Here is a 22450-nt window from a genome sequence, read left to right as displayed (position 1 = left end):
GTAGCAGCATTGGTGTACTGTGCATTGATTGGAACAGGGTCTTCGTCAGTTGTACTCCGTAGCTCATCTGTTCCGGTATAGAAGCAAAAAGCAATCGTCGAATGTCCTCTCAGCTGTTCGGCCATCGATGACACTCACAGTTTCCTCTTTGACACACACATGATGCAGTGGCAGTCATCAGTTGACTGTTCTCTGTTTTTGGCGATCTGCTGGACGAATACGCTTGTCAAGTTCTTTGTGTCTGGTTCGCTCATTGCGTACTTAGAAATCGAACCGAAAGAGCTTACTAATGGCACTAGGAAACAGGAGATCGCTGAGTTCTTAGGAAAACGACTTACGGACACTTGCGCACTGCAATTAGCCACAGAAGTTGCGACTACGATGACATTACTAAAAAACATCTGCCAACTCCAGTGCTGACTAGAACGGCGTGCCGCATCATATCTGTCGGCCACTCTTCGAGGAACGTGTCGTTTCTCCAGTAGCCAACACCGAGCACTTGCCGTATCACAACCTCGAAACATGAGATGCTCCCATACGGCTCTATGGAGCAGTCTCTTGTGGGAGGATGCTTTACCAAACTACGTCACTACTGACAATAGGATAACCTCTTTGCTTCCCTCAGGGGTGGCTCTGGCGCACCGGACAGTCAAGTCTGCAAAATTGAGATTGTTCCGCGCCTGAAAACGTTTTACACTGTGGCAAACGTCTTGTTCCTTGAGGCACTTCACCAGTTGGGTTGCTCTTGATAAGTGGCTGTTGGGAAAGTCACATGCCAGCGGAAATTCGGCTGGTCTGTGGTATCCACGTGCCCCCAACTGCTGGTGCTACTTCGTCTTCACATTCGAGTTATGCGATGCGCACCCTCTGCGCCTATCTGGTCACCTTCCACTCTTAACTCCACCAACGGCATCCGACGGAACCGTGACGGATATTGTTGATGTGTCCACCTGTGAGAATTGGTGGTTCCTGATTGGCTCGGCGTCACAGAGGAGCTTTCACCGCGGAGCTGGCGACCTTGTTTGATGGCGTCGCTTGCGCGAAGCCACTAGACCTGCTGACAACTTCACTACCATCCTCTGCAAAGTCCACTTTTCCCGCTTTCCACCACAGTGACGCTCTGCCTGTGCCTCCCGCAAAGCGGGTATCTCTTCAAATATTGCTACCCTGCTGTCTCCCCTTTTCGGCGTTCGAGGTCCTCCACACATTGCAGAGTTGCTGCACGCTAAGGTTGCTTACCACGACTAGTCGGTGCTTTACAACGGTTGGTGATGATTCACCCGGAGTCGAGCAAGACAGGCGACCGCTGAGCCGTACTGAATGCCAGGTGCGCGGGGCACTAGAGGTACTACGGGTGTTGACGACAACTGCATCTACAGGAAGCAGCCCAAGATCTATACGCGAAACGGCAGGCTTCGGCGGCAGAAAACTTTGAATCGTTTTAGTTCAATTATCTTGCGCATGTAGTTCCTCCCCCAGTAACTGCCCAACGCGTCAGACACGGGAAGGCGGAACCCGCAGAAACGCGACCAAGTCCCCGCCGAACAGTGTGCGCAATTCAGGAGCGGCTTTTCCCTAGAGAAGCTGCCGAAACATGTGTTTGAAGAGTGCCATGGCCGGGACCGTGTGTCTCGATACAGTCAGATTCATACGTGCAATGCCAGCCCTCTCCTTGTTATTGATTTTGTCAGTTGTAAAGCGGTTTCCACAACACGGGACGGTAGTGACATGCTGGAGGCTGTGGTGGTGCCACACCGCATGCAAAAGTGAGGTGATCTTCCCGTTAAAGAGTTAGAACGGGTTCCGCTCCGCTGTACTCTGTCTTGGAGTTTACCAATCACAGGCGAAACGTACCAGTGTTTGCGCCCTCGAGCAGTCATGCAGTGGTAGCAGCGCTGTGTGATACGGTGCTTTCTTTCTGGCGGCGGATTTCCGCTAACTGTTTGTCATCCCCCGCACCTTCGGAACCTGGCCTTGGGGAGTGCGTGAGTGCGGTATTTTTCCCGGCTACCGTTCCATCTCAGGCCCCTTGTCCAGAGTTGAAGCATTTTGAATCCTGTTGAATTCCTAGTGTTTCCCGCTTTTATTAACGACTGCGATCCTTTTGTAGGGGGGCTGGTGTACGCTCGCTGGGCTTATGCATGCGGATGGTGGTCTGAGTAACGGCAAATTTTCCGCTGTGCCCATGAAAAAGAAAACCGTCGTCATCTTCCACTTTCTCTTCAGCCTTTATGTACTTACTTCTTCCGAATCCTGAAGTCTGCGTTGGGAAGCGCCAATCATGCTGTGTGGGATTCCGTAGGAAAAGCACTGGCTGTCGAACGGGCTAACATCATGCGGACATCGCTTTTTGGCCGCGCAGAAACCGTCGCGACCATCCACTGTTGTTTGGTGTTTCATTGCTGTTTTTCTCGTCTTTTGTGTTTCCTGTTGCGGGGTTTGCAATATCTGCTGTTTCGTCGTCCATAGGTACTGCTTTGAATCAAAACTGGCCGCTTGTCTGGTGGAGCCTCCGCGCGCTGTTTTTTACCGGCCGGGTTGAGGGTAATAAGGATCATTAAGGAGGAATGGTGCGGCAGGATTCAAAGTGGTTCTGTCCCGTAATCGCGAAACGAGTTTCCTGCAAGAGTATTCTCCGGTCTCGTACGTTAGAGGCGGGGGATATATAGAGTCGCAACTCGATCCGCTGATGTGTTGTCAGTGAAATTCGTGCTGTGACTGGTCTCTCTCTTTTCTGGCTCTCCAGCGTCGCATCCGGGGGGGCACTGCTGCCGCTTCGGCATTCTTTTCTTATTCGTTCGGGGGTATCGGACTGGATCCTTGGTGTACAGTATTCCTGGCAAATCCCGGAGGACTCCGAAAGTGATCGCGGCTCGAGTCATGCTCGCAAGCTAGAGCCACGGGGAAAGACACATCAAGTAGCGCGAGTTTCTGCCTGGTCCAGGATGCCTTGGGGCCATCTCTGCCTCTGCTTGTAGGCGTTTGTAAGCGTCCAGTATGAGTTTAGTTGACTATGGCTTCTATTCAGATGAGGAGGAGGAGGAGACTTTGGAGGGACGTGATGGCCCGACAGGGCTGGAGGAAGCGAATGAATCGGGCGTCCCTGCTGGGATTGTAGGAGATGATGGCGGTGTGACTCCGCCTCCGGGCGCAGCATCCCGAAGCGTGTCGTCACGTGTCGCTCCAAGAGGAGTGCCTGATGATTCCGGGACTCAGATCGACTATGAGGACATGGAAGAAGATGGACCCTCCGTTGAGAGGGCTTCTGATCCCACAGAGGATTCGGATGCAGGAGCTCTAGCAAAGGGGGACAGCCACAGGCTGCGCGTTCGCACGGCATTAAGTGCTTCTGGGGACCTCCACACAGACTGCCATCCCGTGGATGGGAGCGTGGCAGACGTGAGCGACGACGAAGCTCCGCAACAGAATACTTCAGGAGCGCGACGAGCGCACGACAGACAAATATTCAGTGGTCGGCCTCCCACTGAAGGCGTAAGGATACAAACACACAACGGCCGAAACATCTTTTCCTGTGCATTTCCACTGCATGTGCGGGGGAGGCTCTTGTGTTCCCGAGGGGCTGTGTTGCTGCGTGATAGAGGCTTCCAACCTACGGGAACTCCGCCGTCGGCATCGACAGACAGTGCAAGTGGGGAGAGACTCGATGCTGCATACCTGTCGTATCTGCCTCATCCGATGGAACAACGGGCTAGAGGTGATGATGGAATCCACGGTCAAGGTAACTGCGGTAGCTCCTGGGTGTACCATTCCGCGTATCGCTAGAGGGAGTGTGCCACGGAAATGTGCGTGATGGAGAGCCCCTATCAAGGGATTATATATATATATATATTTAATTATATATATATTTGTCACATAGTAGATATCGCATGGAGAAACCCTTTTCACAGCAATGCAGTTGGCAAATAGCTCTGAAGGCGTTGACTGAGGCCGGCGGTGGGGCGTAGGTACACACTTTTTTTTTGGATGGTGACAGACGTGAGGTCTTTGTATTCTTGTTTGTTGCGTGTCTGTCCGTTGCGTGTGCAGCATGTCAGTTTGATGCCTCAGGCACCCGCAGGAGATGTTCCCCAGGAGCTTCTGGTGAGTCCTCCGCGGTAGCGCTGCTTGTAGCATGTGCTTTCGTTGCCCGTCAGGTGTAACAGGCTCCCCACATTATGCACTGGAGCAGAACGTGCGTTTTCTTTTCCAGTGAAGGCCTCAGCGCAGAACCGACTCGATTCCTTTCGAGGAGTAGGGTAGAGCACTCGCATCTGCCGGCGTCAATGTGGTTGTGGTCCTTCCTCTTTCAGCGAACGGTGGAGCGCCTTCAGCAGCTGAAGCGGCGAGGCATCACGGTTAATGGGAACATTGCAGCTTCCCTCGACTTCAAAAATCCGTATCTGTTAGAGGTACGCACGAGCGGAAGTGAAAATCTGTTCCAAGTGTAGCTGCAAATTAGCTTTTGGTTCCCCTCCGATCGCCGTACATGCGTGGTGGCAAGGGCTTCATCGCTCAACCTACACGTGTCGCGTCCCTGTATTTTTCGACCGAATGCCTCCGGGGGAAGGCGGGTGCAATCCGCTGTCTCATTGCGTTTCCGTGAACTCACTGTGGCAAGTGATCATGCCAGCTTTTCTGACACGCAGCGCCGGTGGAATGCCTATCGGGAATGCACCACCACTCATGCAGAGCAAAGATTCTTCGCAGCGTGAGGAACTTTGGTGTCGATGGTGTGGTTCAGTTTCGAGCACTTCCCCTTTAACTTGAGCAATCTGTTCACTTGCCTTCCGTTAGGCTCTCTCTTACCTCCTGTTCAATCGGATGGCCGTGTGCTCGGGGACCCGCGAGACCTGTCGTCCGCCAGTCTTTGAAGGCATTTTCGAACAAAGACAGAGAGAATCAACTGCTCGTCCCAGCTGGTGTTTTGCCGTTCGGAAATTGTGTTTTGGGCGTGCAGAAAATTATGAAGGTATTCGACATTGACCCCTACTGCTCGAATTACCCTGCGTCGGTGTTCGATCCCGCGCGCGTAACTCCGTGGGAGCCGGAAGGCGGCGTCTCCTTTGCAGTTCACCTAAGTGAGTTTTCGTTTTTCATTCTGTAGGGACACTCTTTAACAAAAATCGAGGGCACACAGCACTTGTAGTGTTGTCGAAGTAAGCTTGCCGGCGTTTTGCAGTGCAGTGAAGTGCTACGCACATTGCAACAGAGTTTAGGAGACGCAACTCCCGGGGCCTGCTGTTCCGTCTCTAATTAGAGGCGAAGGCAACCTCTCTTACTCTGTTTACAGCAATTGGATTATGGAAGTCTGAAGGCCACGGGCGAGTTCCGCGTGTTTTTGGTGGTTCTCGAGTGTCATACTACAAGTCATTCAGACGAAATCCGTACAAGGGGGGGGGGGGGAGTCAGGCGTCGATTCGAGTGGTAAAACCCGCGATTCCCAGTTTTCCCTGGCGCCTGCTTCGGTGGTATTTGGCGTGTGCTACTCTCTTCCAACGAGGGTACTGCCCCACGTGTGTATGTACCCACTCTCTTGGCGCTGTGTTTCGTACAGTGCGGCGCTTCGAGAGTCGCCGGCAGCTGACGAGACGGACAGACTCTCACGCGGGAAGGGAAACAGAGCGGGCGACTCCGCCTCTCCCCGTCAGTGTACCGTCTGTTCCCTTGGCGGTTGGCGCGGCCGCGTCCACTGCAAGTGCATCGAACGTGGTCCCTTTGCCTGCCACGACATCGGGTAAGCGTTGCGGTCTGCGACCACACCTGGCGATTGCTTCAAGGGCTGCAGCGGTTCTCCCCACAAAGGACCGATATCGGTGTCTACAGGCTTACAGCAGAGAGCTCTACGCCTTTCCATTGCGTGCAAGACTTGTTCCGGAAAGAGAAAAAAGCAGGGGAGGACGCTCGGAACACTGCGGCGGGTGGACTTTCATTCGGGTGTCGAGGGAGACGTTCTCAGGGAACTCGTCGTGCGTCCTCAATTCGCGGGGCGGCGCAGGACGTGCTCCGAGCCGGTCTGGGAGAAGAACAGAGAAGGAATACAGTGAGTGTCTGCGTGCCTTTCATCCGTGCGGATGCTCTTCACTGTACGTCGTTTCCAGGGGGGCTTTTCGGCGTTGGCCGTGATTCCGCTCTTCTCTCCACTGGAGCGTGTGGCCGACCAGGCGCTTGTTTTGTGCGCAGCATTCAGTTGCGACTGGGTATGGTTCGGTATCGATCTGTAGAACGGGGAGAGAAGCAGCCTTCGGTGACGCATAGCTTTCCGACTTTCTCTGTGGCGGTTTAGATTTTGATCCTCTAACTCGGATTCTAGTGTGCGTTGCGAACAGAGTTTATCCTCGGCGCGACCAACGGGAGCACCCGGCGGAGCCACAGTCGGTCTGGGCTAGAGCGAATCAGCCCTCCAGCGTCGCGTCAGGCGGATCAGACGGTTCCCCAGTCAGGCAGCGCCGCTGCAAGCTCGGCGATGGCAGCGGCTGCGCAACTGTCGGCTGTCATCCAGCAGGCAGGTAGGACAGTGTCGAGGTCGCTTCGGCCGTGCCCGGTGAAGTGGACGAAGGAAGGATCCGATAATAGAAGTTCCCGTGGTAAATTTTAACCGCCTTCTACGCGGTTGCGCTCTCCACATACTGTAACGGCCTGCAACTGCAGCAACCGGTGGGACATCTTCTCTCCAAGCATGATTTGTGGCACGGCACTTTAGACACATTTGCGGTTGGGCGTTTTCGTTGTGGACATGTGCGACGCTCCGGCATTGCGAAGTGGTGTGTTACTGCAGCGTTGAAGGCTGCGGCCGCTCAAGCGGGGGCTGTCGCGTCCTCTCTCCAGCAGCAGTTACAGCAGCGACTGTTGAGCGGTCAGACCGGCTTCGTTCATCAGAAACCTCTTCTCGAGACCCAGTCGGCGGCAGCTGCGGCTGCGATCGCTGCTCGTAACCACGTGGGAGGACAGCTGAATGGACCTGGTATGAACATCAACTTCAGTCAGCAACGGTCTGTGTTTGTGCCGTCTCCGTCTGGGGCTGCCGGACACGGTTCAGAGCCGGGATGGACGGGGCGCGCCGGGAATGAAGGAGACGCAAATGCCAAGAAGCGGTCCCGCGACGGCATGGGGACGACAGCTTCTAAGCCTCACCCGACGTCTTAGGGTGTCGAGGCTCTGGAAATGAGGGGAATAATCCCTCAGTGACAGTGATCAGGTGGGCGGAAGCGCGCGATGCTTGGGAACGAGGAGTGGCACATCCTCGGCGGTACTGCGGAAATAGCCGGCCAAGCAGGCATTTGAGCGACGGCGCCGGGAGCAGGCATTGCGCTGCCCCCTTGGTGGGGCTACGAAACGGGGCTCTTTCGTAAGATCAGACGCGTGCGGGGGTGAGTGGTGTGGTACAAGGTGTCTCTCTAGCCTTTGGACTCTCCCTCTCGTACTTCGGCATTGGCACAGTGGGGGGGACTGGGGGCATCCAGTGCCGAATAAGGAGAATGCTGAGGCGACGGCCTCGGCACGCCTTCCAAACAGAGCCAGGAGGTGTAAATCATTTGAATGCCCAGATGGGGCTCCTTTGTGGGATTTCCAGCTGAGTGGTCCCGGTGGTCGCGCATCCTTTTCTCTCAACTGGTATTCTGTATTTCTGCAGCAGTGTCTTTTTGCTCGACGCCATCTCCCGGCGACGCCCGGTCGTATTCTCTCAGTCTATCTGTTCTAGGCTTTCCCAGCTGCACGGCTGAAAACTTTCTGTAGCCTTCTTGTCACCACTGGAGTCACACCATGTGCTTCTGATGTCCCTCCCTTGAGCTCGGCGGGATGGCACTCTTGCGGGTTCTTCGCCATGGCCTTTTGAACTGCGATGGTGCGAGTGTTGATGCTGCAGCTCATGGCGCCGGCGCGGCCGCCGCTGCTGTGTACCGGTCGCAGCGCCCGGTTTGTGCGACACGCCACGGACAGTTTCTGTCTGATCTTGTGGGTATATAAGGAGCTTTACTTCTCCAGAGGGAAGTGCCGCTGCCTGGAAAGTGCAGGCGTGCCCTCGGGTAAGGCCTGGTCACAAGTGTAGCCACATTCCCCCGGGGTTCGGACTTCGAGAGAAACCTTTTAAACTCAGCCTCGAGCACTCCTAGCTGTGCATGCCTGTGCATGGTTAGATTGTCCGGATGATTCGTACGCTTGGAGGAGGCGTACGCTCCCTTGTCAAGGTCCAGCACCGAAGCCGATCGAATTCTTATGGACTGCTCAGCTGGCAACGTATAGTAGAAAGGCAAGTTGAGCAGATTACGCGGACAGAAAAATCGTTTTCCGACACGCAGCCCGGTGAGACTGTTAGAGACGCAAGACCGCGGAGGTCACTTGTGGCTGTCTCATGATCTTCCTTCAACGGAGCAGTAAATTGATGAGGTTTTCCACTATAGTAATCGGAACACATTCTGCCCCAACAACAGCGCACGTGAAGAGTTAAGCAGCATGCAGCACGCAGGAAGACCAGCACGTAAAAGGAAGGACATAACGTGGCAAGAACGAAGTCTTGTAGTGCTGCTTTGAGGACGCACATACCGGGTTGATTCGCTCACTCTGAATTACCCAAGACTTCGGACAGCAGTACCTTTCTGTGCCTCTGGACAAGGTTTTCGTGCACGGGTTTTTCTCTTGTAGTACCATCAACTGTCAGTCTTCTAGAGGATAGGATGGTCGCGGCTGAAACGTGACCGTACTAAAAAGAACATTTGCGGCGGTCCAAATTGTTAAGGAACTAAAGGGAACGTAATATTTTTAAGAGTACGTGTTTTCAGCCTCCATGTGACCAGCGATTGGCACCATGACGACCACGACAGTAGAGATGACTGGCCAGCAGCAGCAACAGGCTGACGAACGTAACGGTGCATCATTGCAGAACTCAGTGATAGGGCATTCGCGTATGTTTTCCTCAGCACTGAGGGTGGCTGCTGTAGACGCAGAACACTGTCTCATTGCTTGCTGGTTTACCCGCGAATCTTCGTGAATGGTGAGGATCTGTTACCGTAGTCCTAGAGTAGCTATAGGGCCTGTGTACATGTGCCACTGCAGCTGAATACCCTCTTGCTGCTTGTAGGTAGCTCCGTCTGAACAGGCAACTCTGCATATTCATGAATTTCCAACTGTGTTTGGAATCAACATGTTGGAACAGCTTGCGTTCAGCCGCGTCGGTTGCTGCGCTCGAATCCCCTGAAACGCCGCCACGCCGCAGGTGAGGCACGCTTCCTCTGATTTGCAGTGCTGCGCGTTTTTGAAGATGGCATGCTTTTCCGAGGCTCTAAAATGCCATGCGGACCGGATGAAGATGAAGCAGCGATGTTTGGTCGTGCATTTGAAAGCCGTAGTTATCTGGGAGAAACTTTACACTTGATCGAGGAAAATGTGTGAAGCAGCATCATTTAGCCTATTCCCTACTACAGTGATTGCTCACTTGTACGGAGCAAGGTTTGCAGCGAATCTGGATGTTTTCTGTTTCGTTTTTGGGGGCCCCGGCCTAGCGGTGGACGGTCCTTATCAGCAGCTCGGTCGATCAAAACTGGTACACATCTGCATTGCTCCACTCAAAGTTTCACGGTTGGAGAGGAGAACTGTCACCTCTTTTTGACACCAGGAAGCTTTCCTGTCTACACTAACTGGCTGCATGTTGTTTTTTCTCGTAAAAAAAGACAGCTTAGTGCTGGAACCACTACCATATCACAAAATAATCCGTGTCAGAGCTACCTGGTAGTTTTTTCTCCAGTGAGGAATCAATTAGCTGGAAAGGCTGAGAGATGGCTCGAATCTCTGAGTCTGGGGATCGGCGTTCAAGTTTTGTCTGAGCAGCATGTGTGGGTGCAGCTCCTAGCACAGGCTTGTGTCGAAAACTTCTTGGGGACGCACTTAATGTAACTTCGTTACTTCCAGTGGAAGACCAATTTCGAGCTGCAGTGATTTTTCGGAGTTCTTAGCCGAGGTAATAGCACCATCTAAACGCCAGTCGTCCGTCTTCCTTTTACTTGGGATTTCTTCTCACCTTATGGAACTTTCTAACAGAATCAACACCGGAAGTCTGACGGTAGATCACTCGGCCAACCACCACTTGCACGATATTTCCTTGCTCTGCGAAAACTGGATTGTAAGTGGACCTGCGATCCCTCCCCCTTCCCCAGAAAAAATGCACGAAAACGATGTCACTCTGGAACGAAATGGCAGCGCGACTCGTTTGGCCTCCATCTCAGTAATCACAGGGATCAGTGCAGACAACGGATGCACCGCTGCACACACATAACGCTGTTCACTGGCGCTGTGCTGAGATATTTGTGTCCGAATTTTGCTGGTCATACCAGATTCTTTCGTCGTATTGCACGTAAAATCTGCAGTCTTACTTTTTCGCCACCACGTGCTGAAAAGTGCTTTTTTATGGCCATGGAATTCGCCAAAGGCCCATTCGCCTTCCACCACATTGCAGTACTGCGTTGCAGGTGACCTTCACTCCAGAATCCTTCTGCGTATTGATGTCTTAGTTGATGCATACTGTCTCGCGAGGTCTTCACGAGAGTACCCCCATAATGCGAACGAATGTGCCATAGTGGACACTTTTTACAAACGTCTTCCATTGGGGTTGCTGCTGCCGAAGAACGGTTTCCACGCAACCTCGCCTCTACATGCTGGTGCAAGCTCATTTCCGGACCTCGCCGCACTGTGAGCCCGTGATTCTGTTTGCGTTTGGAGCGTGTTCCGCGTGATGCGTCCGCAGACACATTTGGTACAACGGAGGTAGATAGCAGCTACTTAGTGATAACCAGAAACGTCCTACGGGAGAAGCAAGGAAGACCCTTGGCTCACAGCTAGTCTTCCTCTTCAAACCAGTTGTACTTCGTACCTATGTCTTTTTTTTCGTCGTGAGCCAAAAAAAGCAACTAACTGATTGCGCCCCCGGTGACTCCTTCGAAACTGGTGGGGGCACAGTCAGCTGTCTGCCTCCATGGCCGAGTACATCGGCCTCGAAAAACTGGATAGTGTCTTAAGTATATCCCATAGCAGGCTGCGGTTGGACCGAGCTCTGCACGTTGAGATCGGGAGCGTTAGGCGGCTTGGCTCTACCACGATGGAAGGGGTCGTCTAGGAATTGAAAGGTAGTTACGGTGATCCCCCATGCACGATCTCTTACAAGAGAATACCAAAGGCGTGGGGAAACTGTGTCTCCCAAGAGAGGGAGGTGTTGTGTCAGTACACTCATGCTGCAGTAGAAATAAAGGCAGTGCCCGCAGGAGAAATTACCATTTATGGTGTGTGAAGGCTACGCCCAAAAGCAATTTCGATGCTCCGGGTGCACTTGAAAATCCTTCGGATTTTCCGGGTTCTATGTGTAGATGCATTTTGTAGGCCTGAAAATCAAAAATGGACAGGGCAAGCTAGCCCGGCCAGCAGGCCGAGGGCAAAGGCGACCCCCAGGCAACATGAGTTCGTACGAGACAGCAGGCGTGTCTCTGTAGCATGTGCACACCAATCCGGCGGGCTCTCAGCTTGTTCACTATTCAGTCTCCTCCACAAGTTTGCGGTAAGATGTCGAAATTAAGACTGCAGAGCGTGTCATGGTTCGATAGATCGCTCCCCTAGACACATTCACCACATGCAAAGTCTGCTACAACGCCGTATCAGCATGCACGCCGCGACCCGATCGCGGATGAAACAGGTCACGTTTTTCGCCCCCGGCCGTCCGTTCGGCACGTAACTAACCGACTAGCTGCAGCCGAGCAGTTTCTGATTATCGAGATGTAGCTTGCTTTTCCGTTTATAAACGTTTTAATTGAAAATCGAATCCGTGCGAAGGCTTGCTTCGAACTCAAGTGACTCTAGTTACCCCCCGATTACCGGTACGGAACCGCCGTAAAGTCTACCCCTACAAGCGGCGCCGTGCGGCAACGGATCGCACCAGATATATATTCTGAAGAGAAGTTCAGTGTTGTTTTCTTTCGTGCCCCCCTCTTCCTCCTGTTCACTCTCTCGTGATCGGATCGCACATCGCTCGCTGGCACAGTCTGGAGGCGGCCGGAAAAGAAGTTTTCTGTGTTTGTCGCCTCAATGGCTGCAACGCCAGCAGGCACTTTAGTGAGGCTGTACTCCATCCTGGTCTCCGCCTCGTGCAAGAATGCAGAGGGACAGTGCAATTTCGCATTTTCTCCGTACTCCGTCAGTACTGCCCTCGCCGTCCTGTATTTTGGGGCGAGAGGAACTAGTCAGGAGCAACTGCAGAGCCTTTACTTCGACGGCCGGTCACCAAATGACGCAGCAAACTGCCTGAAGGAAGCGATCACAGTTTCGGAAAAGGTATCGTATTCCGTGACTATTTCATATCTGAGTGGAATTCGCATGTGCCATTTGCCGGCAGCCCGACGCTCAAGGATTACGTACGTTGCTGGGTTTACAAATGTTCTTCGTTCATATTCTATGTCAACCCAGGAAAGAATATTTCATCCTTGCGCCTTAAAACCAGAATGCTTTTGTTTTATGCTAAATAGACAGCTTGCCGTTTGTACGACTGCCTGATGTTTTCTTCCTCGAGTGCGTCGTGCTGGCCAAGATGTACCAGATTGACTAGGCGTTAAGCATTGCACGAACAAAATGGGTTTGTTGGTTTCTTGCGTTGATGCACTTGCACGAGCCCTCTCTTTCGTTGAGACACTTTCCGTGTGGAGATTCGTCCCGCAGAGTTTCCCAGCTTGCAGTATCGAGATTCCCAAGTGTTTTTAAGAAACGTAGAACAGTCCACCGCGAAAAATAACCCGGCAACAGCAGCGCCCGGGCTGTCTGATACGATTCAAGCTAATAGTCACCACCTCAACATGCTTCTGTCGTCTTTGTTGTCTTACTTGGCATTCTATAATGAATTGTGCTGCAGGAGGAGGCGACAGATCTGGGTAGGCAGTCACCGGTCTCACTCCAGTCGGCGAACCGTCTGTACGCGTCGAAAGAGCTGGTGGGAGCATCTCTGCCGCAATTCCGGGACTTCAGAGAAATAATTGAGAAGCAACTCCGTACTGAGGCACTGCTGGCAGATTTCCAGGCACACAGCCGTGGTGAAAGAGAGAAAATCAATGCGTGGGTATCTGATGTCACCAATCGGAAGATCACTGACATCCTTCCACCGTCGGCCGTCACGTCGGAGACAATCCTTCTCCTTGTTAGTACGTTGTATTTCAAGGGACCATGGCTGAAGCCTTTTGTGCCGTGCGAGAGAAACGGCCCGTCCAAGTTCTACAGACAGGGTCCATCTGGAGCCACTATTTTCCAGGACGGAATCAAATTCATGGAGTAGGCCAATCCACGCGACGTGCAACTCGGTCGATTATTTTACGCGAAATCTGCGCGGTGGTTCGACTCTCACTGGCCTGCAGCCGCGTACTCTATATTCTTTTCAAGTCTTCACTTGCAAGCTGGGCAATGCGGATACGACCGAAGTCAGAAGTCGACGTGCTTTAGTGGTCCCGAGCTGGAAGCTGTCTGCGTGCTGTAACAGGTGTGCGTTACAGGGCATTGCCGTAGGGATAACGTGCCTCGTGCAACAAATGCGAACAGAAGAAAGATGCTACGATTTCGTCCATTGTTGTGGACAGTCCGCTCATGAGTTCCCGAGGCGGAGCTTCGGATTCCAATCGTGGGGACAACCGTGAAGCCCACGTTTGTGTGGCGAGGTAGCTTGGTTTGTTTAGCGAGTAGTTCGGGAATTGCACTGCTTTCCTTCCTGCCCCTTCTCACCCACACGCTCAGCGGCGGAGAGAAACGGCGGTATGTTACGCGGTTCTTAAACACGCAACTCTGGTCTCTTGCTTTTTCTTTCGTCGACAGATCAACTCAGGTATGCAGCGACAAGTTCTGCTACGGTTTCAAGCACACGGATCGCCCTGGGTTTGGAGTCACGCTTCTCGAGGTTCCCTACAAAGACAGCGACTATTCGATGGCCTTTTTTATGCCAGACAACCCAAGTGACTTGGTCGAGCTCGAGCAGATGTGGCAAGAGCAACCAGACCTTCTAAGTGATTTGGTGCAAGAAATGGCCGACGCTTCCCACGCGGAGCTTCAGGACGTAGAACTTACCATTAGACTCCCATATTTCAAAGTGGGAGGAAAAACGATAGCTCTGCTGTCGGCACTCGAGACTTTGGGGGTGACACACGTTTTTGGCCCGAATGCAAATCTATCTGGTATCAACGGAGGAAAAGGCCTGTTTCTCAGCAACGTATTTCATCAGTGTGTTGTTGAGATTGACGAAGTTGGGACCGAGGCGGCAGCTGCTGCAGCGGCAGGCGTTGCGTGCACGTCCCTTCCCCTTATTCGGGAGCAGAGGGTGATTGATATTGATCGCTCTTTTCTTTTTCAAATTCGAAAACTCAGACACACAAAGGATCTGAAGGCGGGGAAATTGCCGGTAGTGCGAAGGGATGATGACATTTTCTTCGTGGGCCGTGTCGTTGATATGAGTGCGTTACAGAGTGATGGTGAATAAATTTGACACCATATTCGATTGGCCACACTTTTCTGTTCTGTCTGGATGCATCGGCTTCCGCGACAAGTTTGAGGCTTCGCGCCGACAAAATGGCTTATCACATGGAACGTCTCAGCTCCCATGTTGACAAGCAACAAAAATAATGCAGACTCTAGCTTCAGTAAGATGTTCCGCGTGAGAAATGCTTCGCTATCAACCACATCATAAACTGCCGCAGGAGAAGCCTTAATATGTCGAACGCGACTCTCTCCTCTGTGGATCTGCCCGGGGCTGGACAGCTCTGTCCGCCTTAGTAAGTTTCTTTATATCTGGGGTTACCTGTTACCGAAAGCTACATACTGTCTCTACTAAGAGCCGTGATCGCATCTCATCGGTCCTCATTCGAGCTGGAATGAACGGACAAGCAAGTAGTGCCTGACCAGAAGACAAAAACGGGTTTCGTTATCAGTTGTTGCCCCCTCTGGGGAATTCGACCTGTTACGTCAAACGTGCCGGAAAAAGATCTCTGCGACAGAAGTCATCGTAGCGCCTTACCCTAAGTGGTTGTTGAGGCTCCCTAACTTGACTGTAAGCACGAAAAAACCCCGCCATATGTAGTCTGCTCCTTCTTTTGACGACATGTGCCCTAGCCTCTCGAAACACACATCCCTTACCGGCTTTTGGTGATTTCTATGCAAGACAGAGAATGAATAAACAGGTACCATTATTGCGTGGGTCTTGCAGTGCAGCCAGGTATACGTTACTACAGTATTGGCAACATATTGACGCCAACGACTTGCAAATACTCACATGGCCGCCGGCAGGCTGCCTGGTTGACCGCCTTTTCCCTGCAGGAACGTAACTGCCTCAAGAGTCAGACACTGTTATCAAGTGAACAAGGAAATAGAGATGAACGGGCTGAAGGTGGTGAGTCAACACACTTGGCACAAGGCTCCATCAGGTATCCTAGAGCTTGCCTTCGTTGTTCGAGGCGGTGCACTTCAATTCTGAAATGGCCATGAGGTCAGCATGAGAGTCGCCTCATGCTCGGCGACAAACACAACTTGACGGTCATACCCGAGCAAATGCGCTTCATCTATGGCACTTTCTGACCTCTGTTGGAAATGCGTTCGAACTCCTCAATGATTCCAGCTCGGGGTTGGCCCCCGAGACCGTGGATACGTGAAGTTCTCATCACCAGGACGCGCGTGAGAGGGGCAACCGCATACAAATATGGGGATTAAGTCGAGCTCCTTTCCCTAGGAGAGATACAAAACGGAGGGGATAGTGTTGGGGGGAGCTACATGCGCGGGATGACTTCTCTTCATGTGCTTTTCTGTTGCTGGCCTCTGGTTCCCTACCAGTCGAGGGCCCGGGCGTCGCTTACGGAGAACGATGGGGCGCTTCAGCCCTGCAAACAGAGGTGACCCTCGTACAACCTTCGCCTGCGCGTATGGTGGCCCTCTGCCCCAGCCTTTTTACTGCAAAATTTCAGGTGAGAAGCTATAGCAAGCAAATCATTCCACCTTCTGCCTTGCGTCAGACCAGCCTATGGCAGGGTCACACTAGCGTCTTGTAGAAGACACCGCGTAAAGCCGCAGCGCCCCGGCCAGAGCGGTCGTAGCACGACCGCGGGGCTGGCTATGGGCTGCAGTTCTGTCTGGGTGCATCCTTCCGAATGAGAGACCACCTAGCCGCTGGTAATACTTTGTTTGGCGTCCGCGCGGGCTTTCTCTTTCACTTACCTGATGATTTTTCTAATTATCCCTGAGATTTTGTGGGGATACCTGGAGCAATTAATGGAGCTCGGTAGCCCGGGCCACCAGCCGCATCAGGAACAAGGGCCACGCACGACGAAAGCCGACTCCGCGTTTTGCTGACCGCCAACAGGCATGCTTTCTTGAGAGGTTGCCCATTTTCTTTCCATGATGAGTTGGATTCGCTCAGTGGTCGTCACTACTTCCTCGCTTCCTTTCCTGGCTTTGTTCGTGTATCTTCTGCTCCCGGGACTGGACCTCGCTGCGCATGGTGAGCCATTGAACCATATACGGGAGTACCTGGCCTTCGAAGCGCTAACCTTTGACGTCCTCAGCATGCTGTTGGCAGTCCCCGTGGCCCAACTTTCAGCGGCTTAGGATACTCCTACCTTTCTGCATCAACAGGGAGTCTGCTCGATGGAGAGAGGTCCAGCTGGCGGGCAGTTCGTTCTGATACCTCTCACGAAAGTGTCTCGCTACGTGTCAGGCCGTTCAGCTTTCTTGGGGTTTGTTCTGAGAATGCAGACGTTGGCCACAGTCCCATGCAGTTTCGTATTTGTGACACCGAAGCACTGCAGTACCAAAGAAAACTTACACTCGTTTTCGGTTGCTCCAGCGCAGCCGCCTTCCTCACGCGCTCCCTCAGTTCCCGCTCGATTGTGCCGACTGCTGCAACCGCGGGCGTCGTTCACGCACAGGCTACGGCAGCGACCAATTTGATTTTCAGACGCTTCCTCCCGCTCAAACAGTTGAGAACCAGGAAGTGTGCGGCAACGTATACTAGGCGGCTGTTTCCTGAGCTCAGAAAAACGTTTTTCGTCCGCACGCCATGATTGCTCTTGAATTTACCTACCGTCTTTGTGAGATGAATCCCGCGCTTGGAGTACTGTTTTCATGCCTGTCCGGAGACATCCATGTGTATTTTCTTCCAGGAGGAAGCGGCGGGGTTCTCGCGGTCGAGACCGACAACGCTCCGGTTGAGCCAACTGCCTTGCCGGCCCTCACGTCTGCACAACCGGCAGCATCTCCGGCTACTGTAGCTCCTGCGCAGCCAGGGGGGGAGGTATGGAGTGCGGCACACACTTGAGTCGACCAAGATAACGACACGTGTGGGGCGAGCTGAAACAACTCGTTTTGGAGGTTACAGCGCACCTCCGGTTGCTTTGGCTGACTACGCTGGGGCGCTGTACAGGTAGCACCCGACGACCCGCAGCGGACTGGGACTCGCAGAGTAACAGCTCTGTAGACCTGGGAACCGATACCGTCATCACCTGAAGAATTTCACGCAGCAAAATTGACTGCGCTGGGAGTTTGCAGAGCGCATGGGACAGTCGAGAAAAGCAGAACGGTGGAACTTCTCCCGGATCTTGCCCTTGAGGTTCTCGAGCCGTATCATTGCTGCAATCGCTTCTGAACTGGAAAGACGAACTCCCTCAAACATCACTCCTTGCCGTCGCGAATCCTGCTCGTTCCTGTTTGTTTTCCACGCAGGCAAAGCAGGAATCGGAGTCAGTTGTGAATAATGGAAAAGCCTTCTACGAGTTCTTCCACCAAGGACAAGCGAATGGTGAGCCCATTGCAGCCAGTCTACCCTCTAGTTGGCTACCTACTACCACAATTCTTCAGTGCAGCCTAAAATGGAGGGGATTCTGCCGTGCACTTCACCACGGCGCAATGCCTCTTTAACTGGTTGTGCTTGCGCTGTCATTCATCAGACGCTTTGAAGTGTGTGAAACTACTCGATGGAAAAAAAAGACAGGAAGCGGCTCGGCGCTTCTGCCGGGAATTTCGCAGAAACAAGATCCTCCAGACTGCGTGTGAGCGTCAATCCGCGGAACTGCTGCGAGCCGTGGAGGTTGCCGCTGAAGGCCTTGGCCCCCAGCCTTTTCCAGGTAATCCAACACTTTCGTTATTGTCTGTACTTGGAACTGTTTTCCCTCCTTCCTTCCGCATGCAACAACCTACTGTCGCAGCCGCGACTCTTTAACCGATGGCACACCAGGACGAGTGAGGGCGCTGGAAATCTTTAGGGTTGCTAGGTTGCTGGCAGTTTTGATAGACAACCTGGCCCATGTGTGTGCTGCTGAAGCTTCTCAGTTTGTGATGGTTGTGTCACGCTCTCCGAATCCACCAGTTTGCACTCACTACATGATTCTTTCTTAATCATTGAGAGTGCTCTGCCGGAGGCTGCCGCTATTTTCCTCGTTGTCCGAAACTCTATCTACGTATTCATGCAGAGTGGTCTTCGGTGGCCAATCTATGATTCTAGCCATGGGTTGCACCACCGGTTTTGGATGGTATTACTTTTAACACCATATAATAGGCTAGAAAATACCATTCAGGTAGCATAATCAATTGAAAGGTTTGTTCAGCCACGTCTAGCTATGATCTCTATGTTCTTAATGCCGGCTCCACAGCAATCATAAAGAACTTGGTTGTCTGTGAAGCTGGAAGACGGAATCGTTATTAAGCGCCAGGTAGTCCTGGGCACTAAATCTATGAGCGTCCGTTTCTCTGGTTCCATTCGTAGAGCTGTTCGAGAAGATGAACGCCGTTCTTGAGCACCCCTACTTCCCGGAAGGTAAACGGATAACACAATGAAGACTTCGAGCAGGGCTAACGCAGAGATATGTATGTTCCTCTTGTTCGCCAGAGTACATCTTTGGTGCTGACAGCTGGACACTGATTCAGTAGGCCGCATAGCTGCTGGTGAGGCGGAGTTGTACGGAGTCTAAAGTGAGTTAATGAAACGTTGCTTCCAGGATGGACGCTACTGTCGTCACCCCATCTGCAAGATGCGTCTGGGGGCATTTCGTTCCTCGAAAGAGCTAGAAATTTATGGTCGCTATCCCGGCGGCCAGTTTGGGCAAACACATACCGTTTGACTGACGACGAACACGTATTTTAACGTGTGCGCTTCCAGGGAAGAGTGAGCCAGATCTTGAGGCTGTCACGACATTTATCACGTCAACGGTGAAAGACACTTGGGCTCTTCCGTACGAGGAGTTGCGTGCTCTCCCAACCAACAGCTGCTCCTTCACGCAAGGTGCTCGCCTCCTCATGGCGGAGTCGACGAAAATGAAGGCAAAAGTGAAGACTCCCGTGGAGACTGAAGCGGTCAAGCTTGTGAGCTCACGAACATTACCTCTCGAAATTCGCACAATGACCACAAGCTGAACCTTTCAACCGGTTATCATCGTAGAATCATGTTGCTCTCACTGTTCTCCTAACAGCCAGACAAACAAGCCCCATATAAGTAGCCATCAACTCTGTTAGGCAGTAAAAACAGGCTGAATCCGCGGTTGTGCTGGGTTTGGCGAGACATGATTTCACTTTGCCCCATTCCGGCATGGACCGCTCTCAACCATGCTGTGATTGCCCACAACTCCTCGCAGAAGCTCAGAGGACAAAGGAGCACCGAGATTCCGATGCTGCGTCCTCAGCTGACATGTGATTGAATGTCTCTTTGTCTGAGGCTCGTTAGACGCTGAGCAAACTTGCCTTACCCAATCGCCTTGTGCGGACGCGTCGTGCTTTCAGGTGGCGTCGAGGCGAACGCTGTACAGCACAGTTTGGGTTCCTAATGCCAGCAGCTTAACTCTCGGGCTTTGGTCTGAAATGGTCGACTTCTCCCGCTGTCGCCGAATTTCTGGAGTCAATCCACCTGGCAAAATGAAGAGTAAAGAAGTTGCTTATCGAGCGTTTGGCTTTGCTCTCGCAAGCATGTATATGCCGCGAAGCATCCAATGCACGCGACAGTCGACCGAGCCCGTGTGCAAAATGCTCATTAGCTATTTAGCCATTTCCCGCTCAATCATCACATTGGGACGAGTTTTGGGTACGACTCTAGAACAAGAATTCATGAATTCTTTTGCGGAAAGAGTTGCCAGATTCCAGGAAGGTATCACCGATGAGGAGGTCTCAGCCATCCAAATGCAGGTTGAGGTGACGATCGTCGAAGTTGCCTTGATAGGTGCGTCATGCCCGTTAGAAAGGACAGCTGAAGAGACTCCGGCGAGTCAGAGTGTGGCTAGTCCCCAACAGGTAGAAGGGCCGCAGCTGGCTCAGTTGTATCTGGTGAAATTACGTGCTAGCAGAATGCCCCTTCTGCAGACCCATTTTGCAACGCATGAGGCTTGGGGATTCGGAGGAAGAAGGTAGTACCGACGGGGTTACCACCTGCGTAGATTCGTGAGAACAGGCTGTAGGATATGCGAAAATAAAGTGAGAAGAAACGAATAGTCTAACGCGGGTTACTGCCTCTCGCTGTTGGCGTTGACGGGAGAAAAATTTCCAGGTGATGCATGGACATGTGCGCATGCTTTTTCTCTCTGTGTGTTCTTTTATTCACAGCAATCTCTGGCAAGCAGAAGCTGGTTAAATTGGTCCTCGCAATGGCGAAATCAAAAACAATGGCGAAATTCATGTCCCTGCTCGTGAGCAAGTTGAGAAAATGGCTATATTCCTTCGAAAAAGAAAGTCTGGAATTTGCGGCATCACACGGCGAGATACTACCAATGATACTCGCGCTCGAAAACGCAAATTCAGCCTGGCTTGGAGGTACAGGGCGATGCGCGCGGGCGAACAAAGGGTTGGAAAACCTTATGGTCACCCTAGCAAGAAGGCTTGCAAAGGACTTGAAACCGAAGCGAGGATCCAGCTTTCTGGAGATGTATGAAGTGCAGCCATCAACGGGCAACGAACTGGCATCGGCCCAGATGACCAGCCTGGTTTCTCCGCATGGGGACACAATCGAGCTCCCTGCGAAACGTCTCGGGGTCATGTCTCTGGTGCAGATGTCACAGTACCCCGCCCCCGGGTCTGCGAGAGGACGTGGGTGGATGGAGCGCCGAGCGTCGCATTACGTGATGGCGTTTATTGGCCTTGCATTGACGTCAACGATTATTGGAACGGCTCTCGTACCATTAATCAGCCCTCTGTTTGTCGTCTTTCTCGTCATGGGCGTTACTGGGTTCGTTATTTTTGCCACTTTCACTACACTTTTGGTGCAGCGAGCTCTTTTGGTCCGAGCTGTAGAACAGGCTGTGGAGGAAATCGATACGGCGCAACGAAACATTGAACGACATCTTCACGATATAAGATCACAAGATCAAGGAGGCTCCACGGATACGGCAGGGGGGAACCGAGGAGTGGGAGGGTCGCAAGGTTCAAATTACCCCAGTGATCCGAGGCCTCCTACGCCGCCCGAAATGGGCTTACCGCCCACGCCATTTGCTCCACCGTTGCCGCCACGTTCTGTAAATGGCAATGATAATCTCGCTTACGACGGTTCTGGAAGTGAGGGAGAGCCTGAGTATGACAGCGTATATGAATTTGACGACGAGAGTGTATTGGGTCGTCGAGACTGAGGAGAAAGACGCCGGAACTTTCCATGCAGAGACGCATACGGATATGGGAAGGCGGATTCAGACCCCTTCTCGCTCCCCTACGGCGAAGAGAAATGAGGATGCAATGTGACGTGAATCGTGCCATTTTTCGGCGGACAGCTTTTGGAGCTTGACTATCTGTTTTCTATGGTCCCACTAATTGTTTAAAGCCTGACGGTGCGGCTGCGTCCGGATGTCTAACCTCCCCGCAGCCAAACGGCTGCGTTAGAGATGACAATGATACCCGCAACTACCGTGAGCAAAAGACGCTCTCACGCAGCCATTCCGCAAACGTTTTCACCCGTTTTAGACAGGTAACTTGCTGTGGTCGCTACAGACTGCTTCAGGTTCAGTGCGTCCGATCTATTTGACAACCAGAAAGACTTCGTCTGGGGCAGCAGATCCACAATACTGGAAACAACAAAAACGACTTGATTAGTGAGGACTACACAGCCTCCATAGCTAGCAGTGGTATTTTGCTGCAAGGTGCGACCAAAGTCGTCATGTGTGGAGAATAAGACTGCCCGATATGTCACTTTTGACGAAGCCTGCCGCTCTATACTATGCCGTCCTGTCCATAGCCGAGAGCGGTTTCGTCTCTCGCATTTTCCTGGAGCATCAGCTGAAACTGCGTTGCCACAACGGAACAAGCCGGGGTGGTCACTTAAAATTAGAGGGGACACAGGCAAGGAATGGCGGACGCACGAGATAAACATGCCTTCGAAACAGTCGTGACCACACGCCTTTATCGAGAGTTGCCGTAAAAGTGCGTGACACCGCAGCTACACTCGTACCCATTCTCCCTCTGCCAGGCCATTTTCGTGCCCACAGAACAAATGAAG

The 22450-nt window shown here is 52.5% G+C and overlaps 3 protein-coding genes across 3 annotated transcripts; all 3 read left to right on the top strand.

The window, feature by feature from the left end:
- Positions 1 to 2997: 2997 nt before the first annotated feature.
- Positions 2998 to 7143, top strand: NCLIV_062200 (HCNGP-like family protein, related; the record flags this gene model as incomplete). The annotated part of the gene is made up of 7 exons (XM_003885771.1): positions 2998 to 3492; positions 4048 to 4101; positions 4311 to 4409; positions 4958 to 5078; positions 5555 to 5734; positions 6327 to 6506; positions 6776 to 7143. 7 exons carry the CDS (start codon positions 2998 to 3000, stop codon positions 7141 to 7143), a joined length of 1497 nt encoding a protein of 498 aa, XP_003885820.1.
- Positions 7144 to 12063: 4920 nt separating this feature from the next.
- NCLIV_062190 (GK22245, related) lies at positions 12064 to 14485 on the top strand (the record flags this gene model as incomplete). Its single annotated transcript, XM_003885770.1, has 3 exons — positions 12064 to 12309; positions 12881 to 13293; positions 13828 to 14485. 3 exons carry the CDS (start codon positions 12064 to 12066, stop codon positions 14483 to 14485), a joined length of 1317 nt encoding a protein of 438 aa, XP_003885819.1.
- Positions 14486 to 16392: 1907 nt separating this feature from the next.
- On the top strand, positions 16393 to 21590 carry NCLIV_062180 (conserved hypothetical protein; the record flags this gene model as incomplete). Its single annotated transcript, XM_003885769.1, has 8 exons — positions 16393 to 16492; positions 17154 to 17284; positions 17713 to 17788; positions 17937 to 18113; positions 18752 to 18802; positions 19145 to 19347; positions 20119 to 20194; positions 20575 to 21590. The coding sequence occupies 8 exons, from the start codon at positions 16393 to 16395 to the stop codon at positions 21588 to 21590; spliced, it is 1830 nt and encodes a 609-aa protein (XP_003885818.1).
- Positions 21591 to 22450: the final 860 nt, after the last annotated feature.

This window comes from Neospora caninum, chromosome XII (genome assembly GCF_000208865.1).
Source record: "Neospora caninum Liverpool complete genome, chromosome XII".
NCBI lineage: Eukaryota > Apicomplexa > Conoidasida > Eucoccidiorida > Sarcocystidae > Neospora > Neospora caninum.
The sequence above is the reverse complement of the archived record's forward strand: the minus strand, read 5'-3'. Positions and strand labels throughout refer to the sequence as shown.